This window comes from Salmo salar, chromosome 12, assembly GCF_965601325.2.
Source record: "Salmo salar chromosome 12, fSalSal1, whole genome shotgun sequence".
NCBI lineage: Eukaryota > Metazoa > Chordata > Actinopteri > Salmoniformes > Salmonidae > Salmo > Salmo salar.
In genome coordinates, this window is record NC_138302.1 from 67,074,570 (window position 1) to 67,098,026 (window position 23,457).

At 44.3% G+C, this 23,457-nt stretch overlaps 1 protein-coding gene across 3 annotated transcripts; it reads left to right on the top strand.

The window, feature by feature from the left end:
- Nucleotides 1–7,700: 7,700 nt before the first annotated feature.
- On the top strand, nt 7,701–20,913 carry LOC106565569 (RNA-binding protein 5). 3 transcript variants are annotated; one of them, XM_014132838.3, is made up of 25 exons: nt 7,701–7,942; nt 8,336–8,392; nt 11,084–11,252; nt 11,416–11,568; nt 11,761–11,830; nt 13,105–13,178; nt 14,172–14,255; nt 14,431–14,491; nt 14,672–14,743; nt 14,831–14,991; nt 15,107–15,204; nt 15,358–15,445; nt 15,554–15,622; nt 15,773–15,848; nt 15,967–16,070; nt 16,196–16,331; nt 16,447–16,538; nt 18,063–18,269; nt 18,374–18,526; nt 18,865–18,945; nt 19,164–19,358; nt 19,606–19,680; nt 19,795–19,898; nt 20,064–20,193; nt 20,430–20,913. In XM_014132838.3, the coding sequence occupies exons 2-25, from the start codon at nt 8,376–8,378 to the stop codon at nt 20,553–20,555; spliced, it is 2,595 nt and encodes an 864-aa protein (XP_013988313.1). In that variant the 5' UTR covers nt 7,701–7,942; nt 8,336–8,375; the 3' UTR covers nt 20,556–20,913. The 3 variants fall into 3 exon arrangements, with proteins under 3 accessions (XP_013988313.1, XP_013988314.1, XP_045547599.1); XM_014132839.3 differs by lacking the exons at nt 7,701–7,942; nt 8,336–8,392 and adding an exon at nt 10,593–10,810; XM_045691643.1 differs by lacking the exons at nt 7,701–7,942; nt 8,336–8,392; nt 11,084–11,252; nt 13,105–13,178.
- The last annotated feature ends 2,544 nt before the right edge of the window (nt 20,914–23,457 follow it).

Genomic DNA, 23,457 nt, shown 5'->3' on the forward strand with positions numbered 1-23,457 from the left:
GCTCCGTCTTGCCGAGGTTCAGCTTGAGGTGGTGATCCGTCATCCACACTGATATGTCTGACAGACATGCAGAGATGCGATTCGCCGCCTGGTTATCAGAAGGGGGAAAGGAGAAGATTAATTGTGTGTCGTCTGCATAGCAATGATAGGAGAGACCATGTGAGGATATGACAGAGCCAAGTGACTTGGTGTATAGCGAGAATAGGAGAGGGCCTAGAACAGAGCCCTGGGGGACACCAGTGGTGAGAGCGCATGGTGCGGAGACAGATTCTCGCCACGCCACCTGGTAGGAGCGACCTGTCAGGTAGGACGCAATCCAAGCGTGGGCCGCGCCGGAGATGCCCAACTCGGAGAGGGTGGAGAGGAGGATCTGATGGTTCACAGTATCAAAGGCAGCAGATAGGTCTAGAAGGATGAGAGCAGAGGAGAGAGAGTTAGCTTTAGCAGTGCGGAGAGCCTCCGTGACACAGAGAAGAGCAGTCTCAGTTGAATGCCCAGTCTTGAAACCTGACTGATTAGGATCAAGAAGGTAATTCTGAGAGAGATAGCAGGAGAGCTGGCCAAGGACGGCACGTTCAAGAGTTTTGGAGAGAAAAGAAAGAAGGGATACTGGTCTGTAGTTGTTGACATCGGAGGGATCGAGTGTAGGTTTTTTCAGAAGGGGTGCAACTCTCGCTCTCTTGAAGACGGAAGGGACGTAGCCAGCGGTCAAGGATGAGTTGATGAGCGAGGTGAGGTAGGGGAGAAGGTCTCCGGAAATGGTCTGGAGAAGAGAGGAGGGGATAGGGTCAAGTGGGCAGGTTGTCGGGCGGCCGGCCGTCACAAGACGCGAGATTTCATCTGGAGAGAGAGGGGAGAAAGAGGTCAAAGCACAGGGTAGGGCAGTGTGAGCAGGACCAGCGGTGTCGTTTGACTTAGCAAACGAGGATCGGATATCGTCAACCTTCTTTTCAAAATGGTTGACGAAGTCATCCGCAGAGAGGGAGGAGGGGGGGGGGAGGGGGAGGAGGATTCAGGAGGGAGGAGAAGGTAGCAAAGAGCTTCCTAGGGTTAGAGGCAGATGCTTGGAATTTAGAGTGGTAGAAAGTGGCTTTAGCAGCAGAGACAGAAGAGGAGAATGTAGAGAGGAGGGAGTGAAAGGATGCCAGGTCCGCAGGGAGGCGAGTTTTCCTCCATTTCCGCTCGGCTGCCCGGAGCCCTGTTCTGTGAGCTCGTAGTGAGTCGTCGAGCCACGGAGCAGGAGGGGAGGACCGAGCCGGCCTGGAGAATAGGGGACAGAGAAAATCAAAGGATGCAGAAAGGGAGGAGAGGAGGGTTGAGGAGGCAGAATCAGGAGATAGGTTGGAGAAGGTTTGAGCAGAGGGAAGAGATGATAGGATGGAAGAGGAGAGAGTAGCGGGAGAGAGAGAGCGAAGGTTGGGACGGCGCAATACCATCCAAGTAGGGGCAGAGTGAGAAGTGTTGGATGAGAGCAAGAGGGAAAAGGATACAAGGTAGTGGTCGGAGATTTGGAGGGGAGTTGCAATGAGATACGCCGCAGCCCGTCTGGTGTTCAACCTTCCCAAGTTCTCTCACGTCACCCCGCTCCTCCGCTCTCTCCACTGGCTTCCAGTTGAAGCTCGCATCCGCTACAAGACCATGGTGATTGCCTACGGAGCTGTGAAGGGAACGGCACCTCCATACCTTCAGGCTCTGATCAGGCCCTACACCCAAACAAGGGCACTGCGTTCATCCACCACTGGCCTGCTGGCCCCCCTACCTCTGAGGAAGCACAGTTCCCGCTCAGCCCAGTCAAAACTGTTCGCTGCACTGGCACCCCAATGGTGGAACAAGCTCCCTCACGACGCCAGGACAGCGGAGTCAATCACCACCTTCCGGAGACACCTGAAACCCCACCTCTTTAAGGAATACCTAGGATAGGATAAAGTAATCCATCTACCCCCCCCCCCCCCCCCCCATTTAGATGCACTATTGCAAAGTGGTTGTTCCACTGGATATCATAAGGTGAATGCACCATTTTGTAAGTCGCTCTGGATAAGAGCGTCTGCTAAATGACTTAAATGTAAATGTAAATGTAAAAACCATGTAAATTTCAATATTTGTAGGAGCTCATTTTTCAGCTGCTGCTAACAAATACAAAGGATTTTGAGAGTTTTCTTTGTCAGAGGCCATATTGTAGAATGGAAATGTTAAATGTACTGTAGAGGATCATAGAAAACAATATTTATTTTGAGTATTCTGGAATAATCTCATTGTCTACAGTATGGGCTGGTTTCCCGGACTCAGATTACACCTTGTCCTGGACAAAAAAAGTTATGCTCAATTTAAATTCAATATAAAAAACATTTTTGTCCAGGACTAGACTTAAGACGAAGAAGGTGAGATGGAATATACAGTATTTAGCTTAGGTACAAGCATGCTAGGGGGTGTGGGGAGGGGCAGGCATTCCCCCTAGCATGCTTGTACCTAAGCTAAATACTGTTAAGTTAAAGCCTTATTCAAAAATTGATTAAATGAAAATAGCCCATAATGACAAAGGGAAAACAGGTTTAGAAATCTTAGCAAATGTATTAAAAAATAAATAAAAAATACCTTATTTGCATAAGTATTCAGACCCTTTGCTATGAGACTCGAAATTGAGCTCAGGTGCATCCTGTTTCCACTGATCATCCTTGATGTTTCTACAACTTGATTGGAGTCCACCTGTGGTAAATTCAATAGATTGTACATGATTTGGAAAGGCACACACCCGTCTATATAAGCTCCCACAGTTGACAGTACATGTCAGAGCAAAAACCAAGCCATGAGGTCAAAGGAATTGTCCGTAGAGCTCAGAGATGTCAGGATTGTGTAGAGGCACAGATCTGGGGAAGAGTACCAAAAAATGTCTGGGGCATTGAAGGTCCCTAAAAACACAGTGACCTCCATCATTCTTAAATGGAAGAAGTTTGGAACCACCAAGACTCCTCCTAGAGCTGGCCACCCGGCCAAACTGAGCAATCAGGGGAGAAGGGCCTTGGTCAGGGAGGTGACCAAGAACCCGATGGTCACTCTGACAGCGCTCCAGAGTTCCTCTGTGGAGATGAGAGAACCTTCCAGAAGGACAACCATCTCTGCAGCACTCTACCAATCATGCCTTTATGGTAGAGTTGCCAGATGGAAGCCACTCCTCTGTAAAAAGGCACATGACAGCCCGCTTGGAGTTTGCCAAAAGGCACATAGAGAACTCTGACCATGAGAAACAAGATTCTCTTGTCTGATTAAACCAATATTGAACTCTGGCCAACTGTCATGTCTGGAGGAAACCTGGCATTATCCCTACGGTGAAGCATGGTGGTGGCAGCATCATGCTGTGGGGATGTTTTTCAGCAGCAGGGACTGGGAGACTAGTCAGGATCGAGGGAAAGATGAACGGCGCAAGGTACAGAGAGATCCTTGATGAAAACCTGCTTCAGAGCACTCAGGACTTCGGACTGGGGGCAAGTTTCACCTTCGAACAGGACAACGACCCTAAGGACACAGCCAAGTCAACACACGAGTGGCTTTGGGACAAGTCTGAATCTCCTTGAGTGGCCCAGCCAGAGCCCGGACTTGAACCCGATCAAACATCTCTGGAGACCTGAAAATAGCTGTGCAGCGACGCTCCCCATCCAATCTGACAGAGCTTGAGAGGATCTGCAGAGAAGAATGGGAGAAACTCCCCAAATACAGGTGTGCCAAGCTTGTAGCGTCATACCCAAGAAGACTCAAGGCTGTAATCGCTGCCAAATGTGCTTCAACAAAGTACTGAGTAAAGGGTAGATACTTATGCTAAATGTATTTTTTATACATTTCAAAAACCTGTTTTTGCTTTGTCATTATGGGGGTGCGTGTGTGTAAAAATATATATTATTTTTTAAATCCATTTTAGAATAAGGCTGTAACAAAATGTGTAAAGGGGTCTGAATACTTCCTGAATGCACTACATCAGATAAGACAAGCTGACTATGGCCCCTAGGCAAATAAATACTATTGCAGCATAAACACTGGAGACTGGGACAGGGGGAGCGAGAGAATGTGGCCCCGTCCAACGCCCCCGGCGTGCAACAAGCCAGGGACTCAGCCCCCATAATAGTCAGTGGTATGGAATCCCAGTTGAGAGTGGGAATTAGGGAACTAGCATCCTGTCCAGGGGGTACAGGCTACTTGTACTTCAAGCTGCCTTATGTGACAGAAACATAAGATAGGATTCTGCCCATATGGGCCATTCATGGTCAGATAAGGATTATTTGTCCAATGCTTGGCTACGTAACGTTACTTACTTTAATTTACAAGACTGAAACCATGTCTGATTCTTCCACATAAAAGGGGAGCTCTGTAGGAGACAGCCCTGTAGCCATCTGTTTTCTTAAATATTGGGGAAACAAGGCGTCCTGCATCTTGTGGTTCTCTTCTGTTGTCCCTTTCTAACACATACCTCAAAGAGGCCTTCCCTGTAGCCTTCCCTGTAGCTCTGTTTGCAACGCCAGGGTTGTGGGTTCGATTCCCACGGGGGGCCAGCAAAAAAAAAATGTATGAAATTGTATGAAATGTATGCATTCACTACTGTAAGTCGCTCTGGATAAGAGCGTCTGCTAAATGACTAAAATGTTAAAAAAAAAATGTAAAATGTAAAGAGATAGAGAATGAAACTCATTTTATCCTCTATTACCCGTTATACGTTTGCTCTTATTCCAGAAAGCACACCAGATATACCCTGGCATAATGTGGCTGAGTGATGAGGAGAAATGTATTTTTTTTGTCCATTGTGTATTTCCATTTGCAGAAAATTTAGTTAAAGCCTGGAATAAAAAATTTACAAATATTTAGCTTCTCAGTGGTAAATTGCACGTGTGTACATAAACTCAGCAAAAAAAGAAACATCCTCTCACTGTCAACAGCGTTTATTTTCAGCAAACTTAACATCTGTAAATATTGTATGAACATAAGATTCAACAACTGAGACATAAACTGAACAAGTTCCACAGACATGTAACTAACAGAAGTGGAATAATGTGTCCCTGAACAAAGGGGGATCAACATCAAAAGTATCAGTTGGTATCTGGTGTGGCCACCAGCTGCATTAAGTACTGCAGTGCATCTCCCCCTCATGGACTGCACCAGATTTGCCAGTTCTTGCTGTGAGATGTTACCCCACTCTTCCACCAAGGCACCTACAAGTTCCCGGACATTTCTGGGGGAATGGCCCTAGCCCTCACCCTCCGATCCAACAGGTCCCAGACGTGCTCAATGGGATTGAGATCCGGGCTCTTCGCTGGCTATGGCAGAACATTGACATTCCTGTCTTACAGGAAATCACACACAGAATGAGCAGTATGGCTGGTGGCATTGTCATGCTGGAGGGTCATGTCAGGATGAACCTACAGGAAGGGTACCACATGTAACGCACAGCGTTGAGATTGCCTGCAATGACAACGAAGCTCTGTCCGATGATGCTGTGACACACCGCCACAGACCATGACGGACCCTCCACCTCCAAATCGATCCTGCTCCAGAGTACAGGCCTTGGCGTAACACTCATTCCTTCGACGACAAACACGAACCCGACCATCACGAACCCAACCATCACCCCTGGTGAGACAAAACTGTGACTCGTCAGTGAAGAGCACTTTTTGCCAGCCCTGTCTGGTCCAGCGATGGTGGGTTTGTGCCCATAGGCGACGTTATTACCTGTGATGTCTGGTGAGGACCTGCCTTACAACAAGCCTACAATCCCTCAGTCCAGCCTCTCTCAGCCTATTGCTTACAGTCTGAGCACTGATGGAGGGATTGTGTGTTCCTGGTGTAACTAGGGCAGTTGTTGCCATCCTGTACCTGTAACGCAGGTGTGATGTTCGGATGTACCGATCCTGTGCAGGTGTTGTTACACGTGGTCTGCCACTGCGAGGACGATCAGCTGTCTGTCCTGTCTCCCTGTAGCGCTGTCTTAAGCGTCTCACAGTACGGACATTGCTATTTATTTCCCTGGCCACATCTGCAGTCCTCATGCCTCCTTGCAGCATGCCTAAGGCACGTTCACACAGATGAGCAGGGACCCTGGGCATCTTTCTTTTGGTGTTTTTCAGTCAGTAGAAAGGCCTCTTTAGTGTCCAAAGTTTTCATAACTGTGACCTTAATTGCCTACCGTCTGTAAGCTGTTAGTGTCTTTACAACCGTTCCACAGGTGCATGTTCATTAATTGTTTATGGTTCAATGAACAAGCATGGGAAACAGCGTTTAAACCCTTTACAATGAAGATCTGTGAAGTTATTTGGATTTTTACAAATTATCTTTGAAAGACAGGGTCCTGAAAAATGGACGTTTCTTTTTTTGATGAGTTTAGATTGTGTATAGGCTTGTCTCCCTTATGAATCTTCTCTTTGTGCCAGACTGGGTTCAAATGCCTTCTGTTTCTCTTTTTCTGTATTTATTTTTCAGTATATGTTGTATGTATGTGTATATACACTGTATGTATATTATTTTACTGCTCCAGGGATATAATTATTGTTTTGATAACCTTATTTACTATTGTGTATTGATTTTTACCTTACATTTTTTCACTCTTTATGCGATGCACAATGCAGAGAATACCGTAAGAATAATTATAATTTAATTACTATTGTGAATTATTGTAACGTTTGTGTCAGTTAATCCCAAAAGGGATGGGTTGCCAATTGGCGATTTGACACGAAAATAACATTTCATTCACACAGTTCTCAAACTCTCACCTTCTCTTATCTCTCCCTTCCTGACAGGCATCCCCTCCTCCCAATATGAGTCAATCATAATCACCTTCATTGTGCATCGTTGTAAACATTAGCTTAATTACCGTTCGTGTTTCCCTTTTCTTATCACTCGCATGTGGGTGGATATAATTTGTGGAACGTTCCAACAGGAATACGTTCCAAAAACGTAGTAAAGTACAAGGTTGCCAACAAACAACGCATACAAAGTATCATGATCAATTCACCTAGTTAACTAGCTGCCGAATAGGGAACAACTCACCACGTAGCTTATTCTTAATGTTTGTCCATAGGCTACCAGAGTGAAGACAATTTTTTTCTGAATAAACGTGGTGAGTGACAAATTTAATGAAATGGCCCACTCCCTAACTTTGTATGCGTTGTTGTTGGTAATCTTGTTATTTACGAAGCTTCTGGAACAGATTCCTGTTGGAACGTTCCACAAATTATACCCACCCCTCGCATGTTTATCCTTGCCCTAGTGGCTGTATAAATACTTTTGATTTGACAGGCGTAGGGTTCCATCACAGGGAACATACTTGAGTTCCCAATGCGAGATTTGATAAATTAAACAAATGACACAAATTAGAATAGCAGTTAATCTCTTTTGCTATCTTGCCGGATAATCTAAAATCGATTAATAACACACGTATGTCTACTTAACTAACGTTAGCTAGCTATCTAACGCGTTAGTCAACGCAACGACGTTAGCTAGATAGTTTACTAATGACCTAGATAAATATCTCCTTGATTAAATTCGAACTCTTCATTCTGTCCAGACGCTTTATACTTTTTGTGAACAACAAACGTGTTCCTTTTCTCCTGTTTATAAATATGATACTATTCCTGATTTGAGTCAACTCTAGCTACATCCGCGCGAGTCGAGCAGACGGTATTATGACGTCACTTTGACAAATTCGATATCCCTTCTAGCCATGACCGAATTAACGTAGGTTAGGATAATTAGTTTAGATAAGGAAAAGGATTTTGACAAACTGTATCCCATCTAACCATTACCCATTCCTTTGGATTTACAACAGTAGCTAGCTAGCTAGCTAACGTTAGCTGTATGCTGACAAAAAAACTAAAGAAGGAAGCGGTGGGAAATATATTGAGACATTTTTCTTTGTAATTTTAAAAAACAGGCCACGAAAGCCAGGCCTTAATAATTTATTTAACTGGTAAGTATTCAACTTACTCTTTTTACATTGCTATCAACTGCTAGCAAATCTGTTCTAGCAAGATAATCCTTGACTGATCAAACCTCTCACCTAGCTAACGTTATTTTTAATCGGTGTACTTGGCAAAGACCTAGCTAGTTAAAATAGCAGTTAGTTAGACATTTTAATTTCAACAGCTAACTAGTTGAATAGCTAGCTATTCAACTAGCTAGGTAAATACTAGCCGAGACTTGTTTCGCTTGCTACATCATTAGCTAGCTAGATAGCCAAGTTAGCCAGCTAGTAGCTAACATTGTTTTTAAGCAGTAACGTTAGAAATAAATTAGTTTAACTATTTGTTGGCATTTCAACAAGTTTAGTAATTGATGCAACATTTATTTTGCATCCCTACAGTTAATTTGTACGCCTGACTGTTGCTGTTCAGCAGTGAAACATGGGGGCTGACAAGAGGTGAGAATTTCTCCGACATTTATGCCTGACTCAGGAGTAAAGATTGCCAGAAGATACCGACCCTACCATTACGTTTGTTTACACTGAGCTGCACTGGGGTCGGAACGCAATCATAGTTACATTAAGGTACCATACACAGTGCGAGATATGGATCGGAAAACGTACCTCAATGCAGGGATGGGATATGCTACTGTACTCAATTGTACCTTTAGCCACACTGCTCCATTGAGAAGATTGAAATACTGCCAGTTTTAACCGTACAATTAGGAGTACTGTGGCATGTACCGTCCCAGCATTGAGGTACATTTTCCGACCCATATCTCACGCCGGCTCCATGTTTCTTAATGTAATTATAGCGCATGTTTACATGCACACAATGATGTGATTATTGTGGATAGTCAGGTTAATACACTGAACTGCAACATGTAAAGTGTTGGTTTCATGAGCAGAAATAAAAGATCCCATTAATCCTTTGCCAAGATTATCCATCCACTGGATGGTGGCATATCAAGTGTGGCATATCAAGAAGCTGATTAAACAACATGATCATTGCACAGGTGGGCCTTGTGCTGGGGACAATAAAAGGCCACTCTAAAATGTGCAGTTTTGTCACACAACACAATGCCACAGATATCTCAAGTTTTGAGGGAGCATGCAATTGGCATGCTGACTGCAGGAATTTCCACCAAAGCTGTTGTCAGAGAATTGAATGTTCATTTCTCTACCATAAGTCGCCTCCAACGTTGTTTTAGAGAATTTAGCAGTATGTCCAAGTGGCCTCACAACCGCAGACCACGTGTATGGCGTAGTGTGGGCGAGCGGTTTGCTGATGTCAACGTTGTTAACGGAGTGCCCCGTGGCGGTGGGGTTATGGTATGGGCAGGCATAGGCTACGGACAACAAACACAATTGCATTTTATCAATGACAATTTGAATGCACAGAAATACTGTGACGAGCTCCAGAGGCCCATTTTTTTTTTTTTGTAAGTTATCTTTGACCAACAGATGCATATCTCTATTCAGTCATGTGAAATTCATGGATTAGGACCTAATGAATTTATTTCAATTGACTGATTTCTTCATATGAACTGTAGCATGTTGCATTTATATTTTTGTTCAGTATATAATTTGCCATTTAAAACATTTACATGCAGTGCCAGAAGAACGATTTCCCTAATAATCCTGTTTACATGGACACATTGGAAATCAGGCTACTGATGGGACTTTTGATAAATGCAGAACATCCGCAAACAAAATAAATGTTCTTCCACGGTGACTGTTATTTTTGCACATACAATTTGATTCAGAGTTCGGACATATAAAGTTTGTATGTGTAAACTATATATAAGATGCATATTTAACTCGCGCATAAGAGGTAGGCTTGCACTACCCGGTGCTGGCACGTGCTTAGATCAAATACACCGCTCGAACGCCGATTTAAGCTGTTTACATTTCCTAATCATTTTAAAGATTGCTCAGAAAACCAGGTGTTTTAATCGGCGTATGCTTACTTCGATTATGATCTATGCCGATTTAAGATAAACAAAGTACGGTGTTTACATGACTAATGCCATACTCTGTAGTGTGCATGTAAACATGCGCTATGATTGTGTTCCGACTCTAGTGCAGCTCAGTGTAAACAAGTGTAACGGTAGGGTCGTTATCTTCTGGCAAAAGCAAAAGGTGTAGGAAAAGAAAAAGTTGATGTGTGGTAGCTACCCCCTGAATGTCTGGATGCAATGCACTCTTCTGACAAACATGGGATTTTCTAGGAATGCATTACCCCATTCATAGGTGCAAAGTACCTTTAGCGCCTATTGACAATAGTGTCTTCTGTCCGGGGGTGATTTGAATTCGATTAGTTCGCCTAATTTCAGTTTGTGACAAAACAAGAAATGTATAATAATTGTACAATCTAAACCGCTGTGAAATATCTTTTCAATAACCAAAAATATTGTATTTTCAGCTGGTGTACAAAACCGAAAATAAAAGATGCAAAAACTAAACATGAGAACCGGAAGCATAGAAATAGCGCGCACAGAACATATCTATCGCTTCTTAGACTTGGTTTCAATGAGAATGACATATCTATAACTCATTGTGAATTTGGTCGGGTCGCCCAAAATGTTACATATTGCAGCTTTAAGAGGCCTGACGCTAGTTCTGTCCATTAAAACGCATCGCTATGGTTTTGGAAACATAAGGAAAGTATCTTTCTTATCAGCAAGAAATCAAAGGTTAAATTGCCACACACATTTTATAGGGTTAGGGTTCCCACACGGCCAGATTTCCATGTTACAGGGCTTGTAAACAGACGGAAGACAGAGGCGTACCTGTGCTAATTAGCTATCTGCGTCTACGAACACCTGTGTTGTCACTGGAAAAATAGTGTCTGCAATTGTATCAAAAGAGTGAACAGTAAGTGTATATTTAGCATTTGTCAAATTATTTTGATACGATATGAAAGTACAGGGCTTTATGTTGCTAGAACCGTACCGCAATTGAGAATCGATTAACGTTTAGTTGGAGTATTTGGCTGTTTTGGCTTCCAGAGCCACCTCTAAACAGAACATGTAAGGTCCTTGGACTATAAGGAGTAACGTTTGGCTCCTTTAGTCCATTATTGAGCTAGGAATGTATTAGCTGAATATGTCATGTGAATAATGTTACCTTGTGTGTTTATGTTCTGAGGTTTGGCCGAAGTGAGCGTAGTGGAAGGTATGCGTCAGACCGGGGGCGAGATGATCCAGAGTGGCATGAAAGACGGGACAGAGAGCCGGATAGGGATTATGACCAGCGCTGGAGTGACGAGAGACACACTGACCGTTTTGATGAGCGCAGAGACCGAGACGGCCCTGAGGTGAGACTCGAGGAATCAAGTTACGGTCATGGGGATCTCATTGACCTTGAGCATGCATTCATCAAAAACATTTTCTGTACTGGGCTGTTTGCCATGAAAAGCTGTTGTTCTCTGATGTAATGTTGCTTGCCCTCTTCAGTTGACAACTGTGTTCTTCTTGCAGAGAAGGCGAAAGCGCCACAACAGTGACAGGTCTGAAGATGGCTATCAGTCTGATGGCGATTATCAAGAGCAGGATTATAAGATGGAGCTGGGGCAGGAGGAGAGCAAGACCATCATGCTCCGGGGCCTGTCCCTCTACGTCACAGAGGAAGCTGTAGGTCCTCTTTATTCCTAACCACATGTTAATATAACTACTGATAATACATGCTTCACAGAGCTGCCGTATAGAGGCTAGCATGCCATATGCAGTATTGATGTGTATAATAGGAAACATACATTGTGGATTGTGACCTCTCTTGAATATAGTGAACCGTGGCCCGCTGAATGTTCCCCTCCTGTGTTTCAGATCCAGGCTGCTCTTGAGCAGCTGCAGGGACCCCAGCCTGTGGACATCCGGCTGATGAAGAAGAGGACAGGTGAGAGTTGTTGTCTGGAGCCTCAGGTTGATTCGGCTCCACACACACTACCACCCCACACACGCCACCTTGCCTCCAATATCAATCATATTTGCCATAGCAAAGGAACCTTCACCACACCTACACCAGTGGATCTTTTGTTTTGAAGATTGTTTTTATTTGTAGATGAGATTGAGACCATAAGGGTATCCTTCGAAGCAAGCTAGATCTACTCAGGGTTTTTATAAAGCTGACCAGCTTCAGTTTGCTTCACATTCAAGCTCAGTCTTCGCCCGTACTACAACAGTGGATATTGCTTGTCCGTCTGACGCTAACTCTAGCAGGCTTGTGACTGTGTGCAAGTCGCACATGGCTACAAACTTTTCATTGAGACAATGCTGAAACATCAATCCATGGGTGAGTCAGTGCCACATTTTCATTTGTGCCAAACTCAAAATGAAAGAAAAGTTATCTTGCAAATTCAGCAGGCTATGGTGTGAAATCTACTTTTAGAAGTGCCATCTTTATTTTATTACTTATCATTAATGCTGTCTTTGGTGTGCTTATCAATGCACAAGCACCCTTTTTCCTCACTCATATCGATATTTTTTATGTATAAAGTCATACAAATGTTTTACATTGCGTGAAGTTTAAAATGCATTCTGTCATAAAAAAATGTGTAATGTGATATTTTAACACCAAAGAAATTTGATTAATAAAATATTGACTCCGTCGTCTTCCTAATGAAGGGGATGATGAAGCAATCTTTGCAAGAGGGAATGTGATTTCACTGGTCATCAACTCTCTGCTCTGTCATTTCATTCAGGGTAAGTGGAGTTAGCCCTGAGTTAGCCTCCCCCGGAGCAGGTTAGTTCTGAAGGATTCGTTGCCATAGTAATTTACCTGGCTAAAAGGTGAGCCATTTTCGTGTGACTGGTTATCCCAAGTTGAACTCCGAGTTGACCAAAGTTACCTCACTAACTCCTCAAATGTGCTTCGTAGGATACCCCTTTGGTAAGTGGGTGTACTTGTCTCTGTTTTTTTAGTTTTTTTTTAAACACTTCACATTTTATCGTATCATCTTTGCGTGGCAATCATTCAAGTGCGATCCAAGCACTGTCATCTGAAGGCTTTCATGCTATGGCAAAGGTTACCCCTCCCCTACCCTCTTCAAAATACATCTCCAACTGTTTCACTTGTAATGGGTTGTGAAGCAGACTGTGACAGAGTTTGAATGTTGTGCCAAAGCACTCTGACTAACACAACTCCCGTCTATATTTGAATGCTGTCTCTAGGTATAAGCAGAGGTTTCGCCTTCGTGGAGTTTTATCACTTGCAAGATGCTACCCGATGGATGGAGACCAATCAGGTTGCTTCAACAATCGCCAAGTCTAGATTTTGTCTTGGAGATCAAAGCCCAAAATAACAAACAGATGTCTTGAGAGACTGACCTTTGAGAAATTTGCTGTATAAGTGACCATTTGCTGAGAGCTGAGGGTCCTACATAGACAAAGGACAGCACCAACGCTTTTGCTATATGAATCTGATTTCTTTCTTTAAGTTGTCTTTATAATATCATGAACTAGATGGATTATTCTAACAGAAATTCTAGTTTAAACAGGTTAGACAGAAAAAAATAGTCTTTACAATAATTCCTGTACAATAAACATTTGCAAGAATAGCATTGGACCCTCTGAAGCTCACCATACAAAGTGTCAACTTATACATTTTTAACATTTGGAATGAAGACTGGATTTAAGCAATCAAAAGAGGAGGTAGCTCATTTTGTGTGTGCTGTTGTGTAGCTAAATAAGTGTATATTTTAAGAAAATAAGGATTTTACTTTGAGAGTTTAGGCGCTCTTTGGTTCTGGGTGTCTCACATAGCCATGTTTTGATATGGCTGCCCCCAGGGCAGGGTTCCACATAGCACACTTTGCTCCAGCTCAGTCTCTTGGCCCATTACACATCCTCCACCTTTCAAACCGAAGACGAGGGAATGGGCCAAGGACGGGCTGGTAGCACTCCGGTCCGACACACTGCTAGAATCCTACCCAGCACATGCACTCCCCTTTCTCTCTCTCTCTCTCTCTCTCTCTCTCTCTCTCTCTCTCTCTGTGTCTCTCTCTCTCTCTCTCTCTCTGTGTCTCTCTCTGTGTCTCTCTCTCTCTGTGTCTCTGTGTCTCTGTCTGATCTACTCACCCCTGTGTTCTCTGAGGGGTTGTACCTAAGCGAGTGTGACCCTAGCAACTCTCCCTTCCCGGCTGTGCTCGCTTATGGGGTGTGATAGTATGATAATCTCACCTGACTGTGTGGCTAGGAGTTGAGGAAGCAAAAATAACTAGTGGCTTTTGATCTTACAGAATAAGCTGATGATCCAGGGAAAGTGTGTGGCTATGCACTACAGCAACCGGAGACACACATTTGAAAACTGGCTCTGCAATGCTGTAAGTATCCCCTCTTCTCCACCTCCATGTTTTCTACTCCACAGACCAAATCCCTTCTCTGTTTTGTGTTGCCAAATGGTTTCACTCATAGTTTCCATCAATGTTTCTAGATACACTATTTTGTCGTTAAAGTTTATTTCAACTGAGTGAAAACAATGTAACCGGTTGCTTGCAGTGCGGTCTGTACAATTTCCGGAAGAGGCTGAGGTGCTTCAGATGTGGAGCAGTCAAAGTAGGTAAGTAGCCCTGTGTTCATACTTGCATCCCCAATGTGGATGGCTCAGCTAAAGAGACCAGTGATTATCAAGTATCACATTCCAGACCCTTGATGTGAAAGTCCAGTGGCCAGTCCCAGGTGATATCATAGTTGCTGGGTGGGCTTTGATAGAACTACTTTGCTATTGTGTTTTAAACAGAGGGGTCAGAGTCTGCTGGCCCCAGTGACCGGAACTTAGAGCCTAAGCAAGCTGGAGACTACTGTGGCGACAGTGAGTACCATCTTCTGACCATTCTGTGTGCCTTTGTGTGTGGCTATTGATAGGAAGAGTAGGAACATTCTCTTATTTTCTTGACAGCGATCATCTTGAGAAACATCGCTCCCCTCTCCACCGTTGAGGCCATCATGACGACCCTGGCTCCCTACGCCATCCTGTCCCCGGGCAACATCCGTCTGATCAAGGACAAACAGACAGGACAGAACAGAGGCTTCGCCTTTGTACAGCTCTCCTCTCCACTGGTATGCGTGTTGTCATCAGAATAATGCACATTGTCATTGTAATATGATTGGCTAAGTTAGGTCTCATGTTGACAGTATGTCTGCAATCCTTATTTTTATTCTTATTCCTGTGTAGGAGGCTTCCCAGCTCCTGACAATCCTCCAGGGCCTGCAGCCCCCTCTGAAGCTGGATGGGAAGACTATTGGGGTGGATTATGCGAAGAGTGCCAGGAAGTGAGTCATGACTCTGTCTCCCTTTACCAAACAATACGCCACATACTCACTCCGTACACAGCTATAGGGAAGCACCATAGGAATAAGAGGATTAAATATACATCCTCCCACACACCAAAATCCAGATCTCATCTCTTTGTGTTTCCCCGACAGAGACCTGCTGATGCCAGATGGGAACAGAGTCAGTGCCTTCTCCGTTGCCAGCACAGCCATTGCTGCTGCTCAGTGGTCCTCCAGCCAGGTATCACTATGACTACTCCCTCTGCACCTCATGTCACCTTATCTAAATCATGTAGTTGTGGTCCCACCACTCTATGTTCTTATGCCTTGGTCTCTTTCCGTCTTTCAGCCAAAGCAGGCCCTGGGTGCTACCACAGACTATGGTTCCCTGCAGGAGGGCTGTGCACCGCACACACAGGTCAGTACTCTTTGGAGGCCAACTCAACTCATCGTTCCACACCAAGTGGGGGATGCTCTTTAAACCTGAAGCTGTGCATCAGGGACAGATAGTCAGTCAATTTAACTTTAAAGATAGTTTTAAGCAACATGTATAATATTTGTCTTTCAGTATGGGCAGGATTATCTGTCGTGGCCTCAGCAGCCTGCTGTGTTGGATCCTGCTCCTGGAGACGGAATATTAGGAGGTGAGAATCCAAATAGACCGACGTCTACTTCACAGTGCATCTTAACACTACAACTAGTGACTCAGACTGTCTGGTTTATATTATGGCTTTAATCATGGTTTGTGTATTTTAATGGCAGCTGCACCAGGAGTGAAGGCCCTGGTCCCTACAGCAGCAGGTGTGGTTGTTTCCCTGACCACACAGGTCTACCAACATCACCTCCTCAGCCAGCCTACCATACAGGTAGCGCTTAAGGGCTCACATCAACATTCATGATGCTTGTTACACACATGCTGCTCAATCGGGTGTTGTCAATACGGATGAGTGCAGCAGTTGCACATGTGGTGCTGTTGTTTTCCCACCCACAGGCGCACCAACTAGTTGGGCAGATTGATGTGGCACCACAGGCTACCAGTTCCAGAGTTGCCACCTCTTCACTGAGAACAGCAGCAGCCGCTTTGGCAGCCTCCCCTGGAGCTGTCACTTTCTCTGACAGCACATCTGGTAAGTTGGGACTCCATATTGGATTTCCATTCTTTATTTAGTTTGAACGTCATTGCTATACATTGAATACCTGAAGGTCATTCAATACAATGTATCTGCTGTTGCTTTTAACCAGTTGTTCCTGACACCTCTGCTTACCAATATGATGAGTCATCTGGGTACTACTACGATCCACAGACTGGTCTGTACTATGACCCTAACAGCCAGGTATGTATAGCGCCTTCAGAAAGTATTCATATCTCTTGACTTATTCCACATTTTGTGTTACGGCCTGAATTCAAAATGGATAAAAAAAATTACAAATTCTCAACCATCAACAGACAATACCCCATAATGACCCAAGTGAAAACAACATGATTTTAGAAAGGTTTGCAAATGTATTGAAAATTAAATACAGAAAGCATTTACACCCTGAGGCAATACATGTTAGAATCACCTTTGGCAGCGATTACAGCTGAGTCTTTCTGGGTGAGTCTCTATAAGCTTTCCACATCTGGATTTGCACATTATTATTTTTACAATTCTTCAAGCTTTGTCAAGTTGGTTGTTGATTATTGCTAGACAGCCATTTCAAGTCTTGCTAAAGATTTTCAAGACGATTTTAAGTCAAAACTGTAACTAGGCTACTCAGGAACATTCAATGTTGCCTTGGTAAGCAACTCCAGTGTAGATTTGGCCTTGTGTTTTAGTTTATTGTCCTGCTGAAAGGTGAATTCATCTCCCAGTGTCTGTTGGAAAGCAGACTGAACCAGGGTTTTCCTCTAGGATTTTGCTTGTTCTTAGCTCTGTTCCGTTTCTTTTTATCCCCCCAAAAAACTCCCTAGTCCTTGCAGATGACAAGCATACCCATAACATGATGCAGCCACTACCATGCTTGAAAATATGACGGGTGGTACTCAGTGATGTGCTGTGTTGGATTTTACCCAAACATAACGCTTTGTATTTTTTGCAGTTTTACTTGAGTACCTTATCACAGCCATTTAACTCTAACTGTTTTAAAGTCACCATTGGCCTCATGGTGAAATCCCTGGGATGGTTTCTTTCCTCTCGGGCAACTGACTTAAGAAGGACATCTGTATCTTTGTAGTGATGGGTGTATTTATAGTGTAATAAAAAAATATAATTATAGTGTAATTAAATTATAGTGAATAATTTCACCATGCTCGAAAGGACATTCAATCTGCTTTTTTAAATGTTTAGCCATCTACCAATAGGGGCCCTTTGCGAGGCATTGGAAAACCTTCTGGTCTTTGTGGTTGAATCTGTTTGAAATTCACTGCTCAACTGAGGGACTTTACAGATAATTGTATGTGTGGGGTACAGAGATGAGGTAGTCATTCAAAAATCATGTTAAACGCTATTATTGCAAACAGAGTGAGTCCATGCAACTTATTTTGTGACTTGTTAAGTACATTTTTACTCCTGAAGGTTTGCCATAACAAAGGGGTTGGATACTTATTGACTGAAGACATATCAGCTTTTCATTTTTTTAGATTTTGTAAACATTTCTGAAAACTTAATTCCACTTTGACATTATGGGGTATTGTGTGTAGGTCAGTGACACGAAATCTAAATTTAATCCAATTAATATTCAGGCTGTAACACAACAAAATGTGGAAAAAGTCAAGACTAACTATTCTTTCACCCCTATAGACTTCCCCTCTATCAGAGAATTGATCATGATTAATGTGTCAATATTATTATACATGATGTATTTCTATCTCTGTGTAGTACTACTTCAACTCCCAGACCCAGCAGTACCTGTACTGGGACAGTGAGACACAGACCTACATCCCTGCAGCAGCAGCAGAAACAACAGCAGTAGAAACAACAGCAGCAGACTCCAGCTCCGAACAGGCTTCCGCCTCCTCAGCAGCCTCGTCCAGCACAGAGTCCAAGGAGAAGAAGGACAAGCCCAAAAGCAAGTCTGCCCAGCAGGTAACAGGCAGACAAGCACCTCTTGCAAGCATGGGGAAGTCCCATACTGAAGCACTAGTGCATATAGTGAGATATGTTAGTAACTCTGTTGTCTCCCATTTCAGATAGCCAAAGACATGGAGCGATGGGCCAAGAGCCTAAACAAGCAGAAGGAGAGCATCAAGAGCAGCTTGCAGGGCCTGGGGCAGGGCAGGGATGAGGACCGGAGAGAGGCTGCCGCTGCAGATGCAGGCTTCTCTACCCTCTTTGAGAAAAAGGTACTCATGATTATAACCCTCTGTTGAGTCAATATACTGTAGCTGGCTCTTAAATCATGTCACAGCAGTGGTACTGGGATACCTATCTCAATTAAAGGATGATGAACTGTTTGGTGTCATGTCAATGGGTGGCAGGTAGTCTAGCGGTTAGAGTGTAAGGCCAGTAACCCGAAAGGTCGCTGGTTCGAATCCCTGAGCCGACAAGGTGAAAAATCTATCAGTGCCCTTGAGCAAGGAACTTAACCCTAATTGCTCCTGTAAGTCACTCTGAATAAGAGAGTCTGCTAAATGACTAAAATGTAAATGGAAGTGTCTGATTTAGTGTTTTGCTCCTTCAGCATGGTGCAGGGTTTGAGACCCAGCCGTTGGTGATGAATGAGCTGCTGAAGAATGGAGAACCGGAAACCCCAGTAGCCAAGGTAAGGATGTAGCTGAGATAGCACTGTGAAACACTACTGTTAGACTACAGAGAAAGACAATAGTAGCTTGGATTATTAGTGGTTTTGGGCCATCTGGTGGTGAGATGTGGAGTAACTTTGTATCTATGCCAATTGGAAAGCCCGTTCCTCACTTCTCCAGTGGCTTGTCGGGCATGGTTCTCACTGCAAAGTAAAAGGTTTGTGTGTGTGTGCTGCAGAGTGGCCTGGTGGCAGCCTACATTGGTGGGGACAGTGACTCAGAGGACGCAGCCAACCCAGAGAGTGGAGGTGGGGGTGATGAGGGGTCAGACAAGCTGACAGACTGGAAGAAGATGGCCTGCTTGCTCTGTCTCAGGCAGTTCCCCGGCAGAGACGCCCTGCTGCGCCACCAGCAGCTCTCAGACCTGCACAAGGTAAGATGGCAAGGAGCAGAATGGCACTTTAATCTCTGAGTCTGGGTGGAGGGAAATATTTTGGGTTATTTTTGGCCCTGCCATCTGCTGACGGTGTGCAGTTGCTTTTAGCAATCGCAAGGTGAGAACGCACATTCTTTTGAACTGTCATGCCAAGACTCGTTGTGCCATTTAAATGTGTGAATTGCATAGTTCCCGGGGAGTATTAATCCCTTTTTTTTTTTTTTTTGTTGCTTTATTGTTTTAGCAAAACTTGGAAATTCACAGAAGATCCAAACTATCTGAGGCCCAGCTGGAAGAGTTGGAGAGAAAAGAGATGGAGGTAGGCTTTACTCTTTTAAGATTTTTGCCATTCACAGGAACATTTTTAGAAAGCCGAGATCTTCAATGACGCCAATGATTATAATTTGTGTTATGTTGACGTGATTCTGTGTAGCTGAAGTACAGAGACAGAGCTGCTGAAAGAAGGGATAAGTATGGTGTTCCCGAACCACCAGCACCCAAGAAGAAGAAATTCTATCAGCCTCCTGCCCCCACAGTGTAAGGGCTTCAACCAATCCTATCTCAAAAGCAGGGGGTCTCACTTTACGAGAATGTTATTGTCCAACTACATCCTTGATCAATTCAAGTAACCAGAAATAAATGAATTGCATTTTATTAATACCGTTTGATTAATTCACCTCTCATCAACCACCTGACACACAGGAACTACGAGCAGCCCACCAAAGACGGTCTGACCAGTGACAACATTGGGAACAAGATGCTGCAGGCCATGGGCTGGCAGGAGGGCAAGGGCCTGGGCCGCAACCAGCAGGGCATCACTGCACCTATCTCTGTGAGTTATGCAGCCAAAATGAGAAATTAGAGGCCTTTTTCATCTGCAGTGAGTTAGTGCAGAGTGCTTAAATGGCCTGTAGTTTCTTGTCACTAGGCTATTTCCTGACCGATCAGGTTGGTGCATGGCAGTGTGTTGAGTTTGTATATGTGTGGCCAATTAGCAGGTGTACCTAAGGGGGTACCTGAGCCCAATCTGTCTGTTTTGATAAGCGTCTTCTTGCCCTCTCCCCACAGGCCTCATTACGAACCAAGGGCACAGGCCTGGGCATCAAGGGAAGCAACTACGAACTCTCCGCATCAGACACCTACAAGGACGCCGTGCGCAAAGCCATGTTTGCACGCTTCACTGAGATTGAGTGAACAAATAATACAGCCATCCACTCCATCCTCATTCCCTGTTACCTGCCTATTATCCTCACCACTGTGAAAATGACAAGAACAAGAGGAACAATGTGTTATTTATGATCTCTGTGGCCTTGTACAACAGCTATAAATAATGAAGATATTGGGCATTTCACAGGCCAAGCTAGTTCTTCTATTTAATGTATTTTTTTATTTAGTAAAAAAAGCTTTCTTTATTGCCTTTTTCTTCCATATAAAATGCTGTCAATAGCATTGTGTACAGTTTGTAATTTTGTATGGAATACAAATGTGGCTGTGCTAAGCTACTCTGTGGTTGTTTCTGAGAGAGATCAGAATTAAACTTGACTTTTGTGTTTACGTGCCTCCATCTGTTTTTTCAAATTTTAGAATACTTTTTTTTAATTACATGTACGAGGATTCACAGAATCAGATCATGTGCTTCAAGGTACAGTATTGTTGCCATAGTCTTAATCCTTTGCATATGTGCTGAAGTTTTCAATTGTTCATTCAGTTTAGCGATGAAGGCACTATGATTTGATGAGGAAGTTTTTGTTTTTAGGAGTACTGTGATGAGAGCTGCCCCTCCCCACAGCCTGTCTGACTCACTGGACATTGCTGAACTGCTCCTCCTGGGACAGTTCGCTGGATCCTTGAACCCCAATGTTACCCTTCACTACTACTTCTCACCTCGCCTGCCTTGAGTGTATCCACCAGAACAGGTATGATTCCACCATCCGCTCTATTTGGTTTTGACAAATAGAGCGGATGGTCTAACGTTTTGACTAAAGGTAAACTATTGCAAGGAATGTTTGATATTACTGTAACCTGTTTAGAGTTAGATGTATCTGATTTTGTGGTTTTGGACTACTAGATATAGAGGTTCCATTGAACAGAGGTGTGGAATGCACATGATTATGAAGTCTTATGGAGAGTAGTGGAAGAGCAACGCTGGTCCTTAAGTATACAATTTAGCCCTTTTTCCAACAGGCTCCTGATGTCAGAGGAGACAGATGTTCTATATATACGTATGTATGTGATCTCACCTGGCTTCCTCTTGATAAATGAACAGTATTCTATCCAAATTAAATTGATCAAAGTCTCAGACTTATTTGTGTTATGCACCAGGATGATAATGGATTTAACCATCACAGAGTGTAATGAGGTTATGTCATTAGATGAATAGCCAAAGTGGCAGGAATGTGTGGTGAATCCAATCGAGCCTCCTGTCCTGTCAACTTAAGCCAAGTCATGAGACCTTAATGACGGCTAACTTGGTTTAGAAGACAAGGCCTGTGATGTGATTGTTGTCTGTTTTGCATCAAGCTATCCCTTGATTTGGTCTTTGAGTTGGTGATCTAAGGGAGTTTCAGAGGACTTATGGTTGACTTTATTCACAGGTTGTCCTGTTATTACTTTGATCCATATGGGTCTGAGCTGGACGCAATGCTGGAAAGAGGAATTCAAGGAGGAGCTTTCCCTGACCAAACTCCACCTTTCGCTCTCTAGATCGGAGCTCCTGCTGCAGCCACAGGTATTTATGGATAGACAGACAGATGTCAGTCATGCTGATCTACTGAGACTAATTTTCACTGACACGGAACCACCACGCTCCTCTTTCGGTAGGCTTGGGGATTCTGAGCTTGTCCAAGGGCAACAGGTGTAGTCTTTGTATTTCAAATTAGACTACTGACTCTGTCCTCTTGTCCCTCTCTCCCAAAGTGGGGCATAGCCCCTTGGGTCTGTTTGCTATACAGGGTCTTCATGTTGCTCTACACCCTGATTTGGTGTATGTACTCTGGCCTGCTGTTCTCCAATCCCAAGTGGCTTATCTTCTTCAGCCACCTGACCTACTGCCTGATGGTCATCTACCACCTGGTTGCTTCCTGTAACCTGGCCTGTGCCACAATCTTAGTTAGGTGCCACTGCAGTGCCAAAGAAAGACCTGCTCTGGAGGTAGGACGCTCACAAACAGAAATGTGATGATACTAAGATGGCTGCCAATGCTGCTTTTTGTTTTAAGTTAAAGTTGAATTTCCTGATTGAATTGGTCTTTATCGAAACCAATGAACTGACTGATATCTGCTCTTCATTCATTAGGGGACCAAACCAGAGAGCGTGGAATCGGAACAGAGCCCTTGGGTCCTTTCCCCCTCCCCTCTCTCCTCTTCATCTCCCCGAGACTGCAGTGGTTCCTCCACAGCCTGATGTGTGCCTTCTGCCTCGCTGTGTCCTTCCTCTACTGGAGCCTTGACTACCCCATGGAGCACCACCCTCTGTCCCCATTCAACCTCAACATGCACGTGGGAAATTCTGCCCAGGGCCTGCTGGACCTTCTCCTATCATCAACACCCATCCACCTGGCCCACTACCTCTATCAGCTCGTCATTGGCTGCCTTTACATCCTGTTTGCTGTGGTCTACTGGCTGACAGGCCAAACCAACCTCAGTGGGAAGCCCTACATCTACAAGGTACTGGACTTTGGAGGGTGCCCCTTGGTGGCCACTCTGTGTGTGCTTTGCTTTGTTCTGGTCTGCTTTCCTCTCTGTCACTTCCTGGTGTGGAATGTGCAACTGCTGAGGAGGCAGCTGGCGGGCAGGGTAAGGGGAGAGAGGCTGGGGCTGTGCAGAGAGGCTTGGTGGTGGGGGGAGTGGGCGGCCCGGTGCTGGTCTCCCTCATGGACCCGTCCTCCTCAGTGTTAACCCCCAGGAGGAGGGGAGAGGTCCGCGGCGATGGGGCCACTCAGTCCCTGCTCTCATCCACCACCAGTAATTTCTACAGTGCTGTCACTGTCTACCTCTGAGGTGCAGTCTGAACTAACATAGAGCATGATGCCTTGTTGTTTTACATGTTCTGCATAATGTCATCCATCTGTGTTGTCCGGTCCCTGTCAGGCCAAACA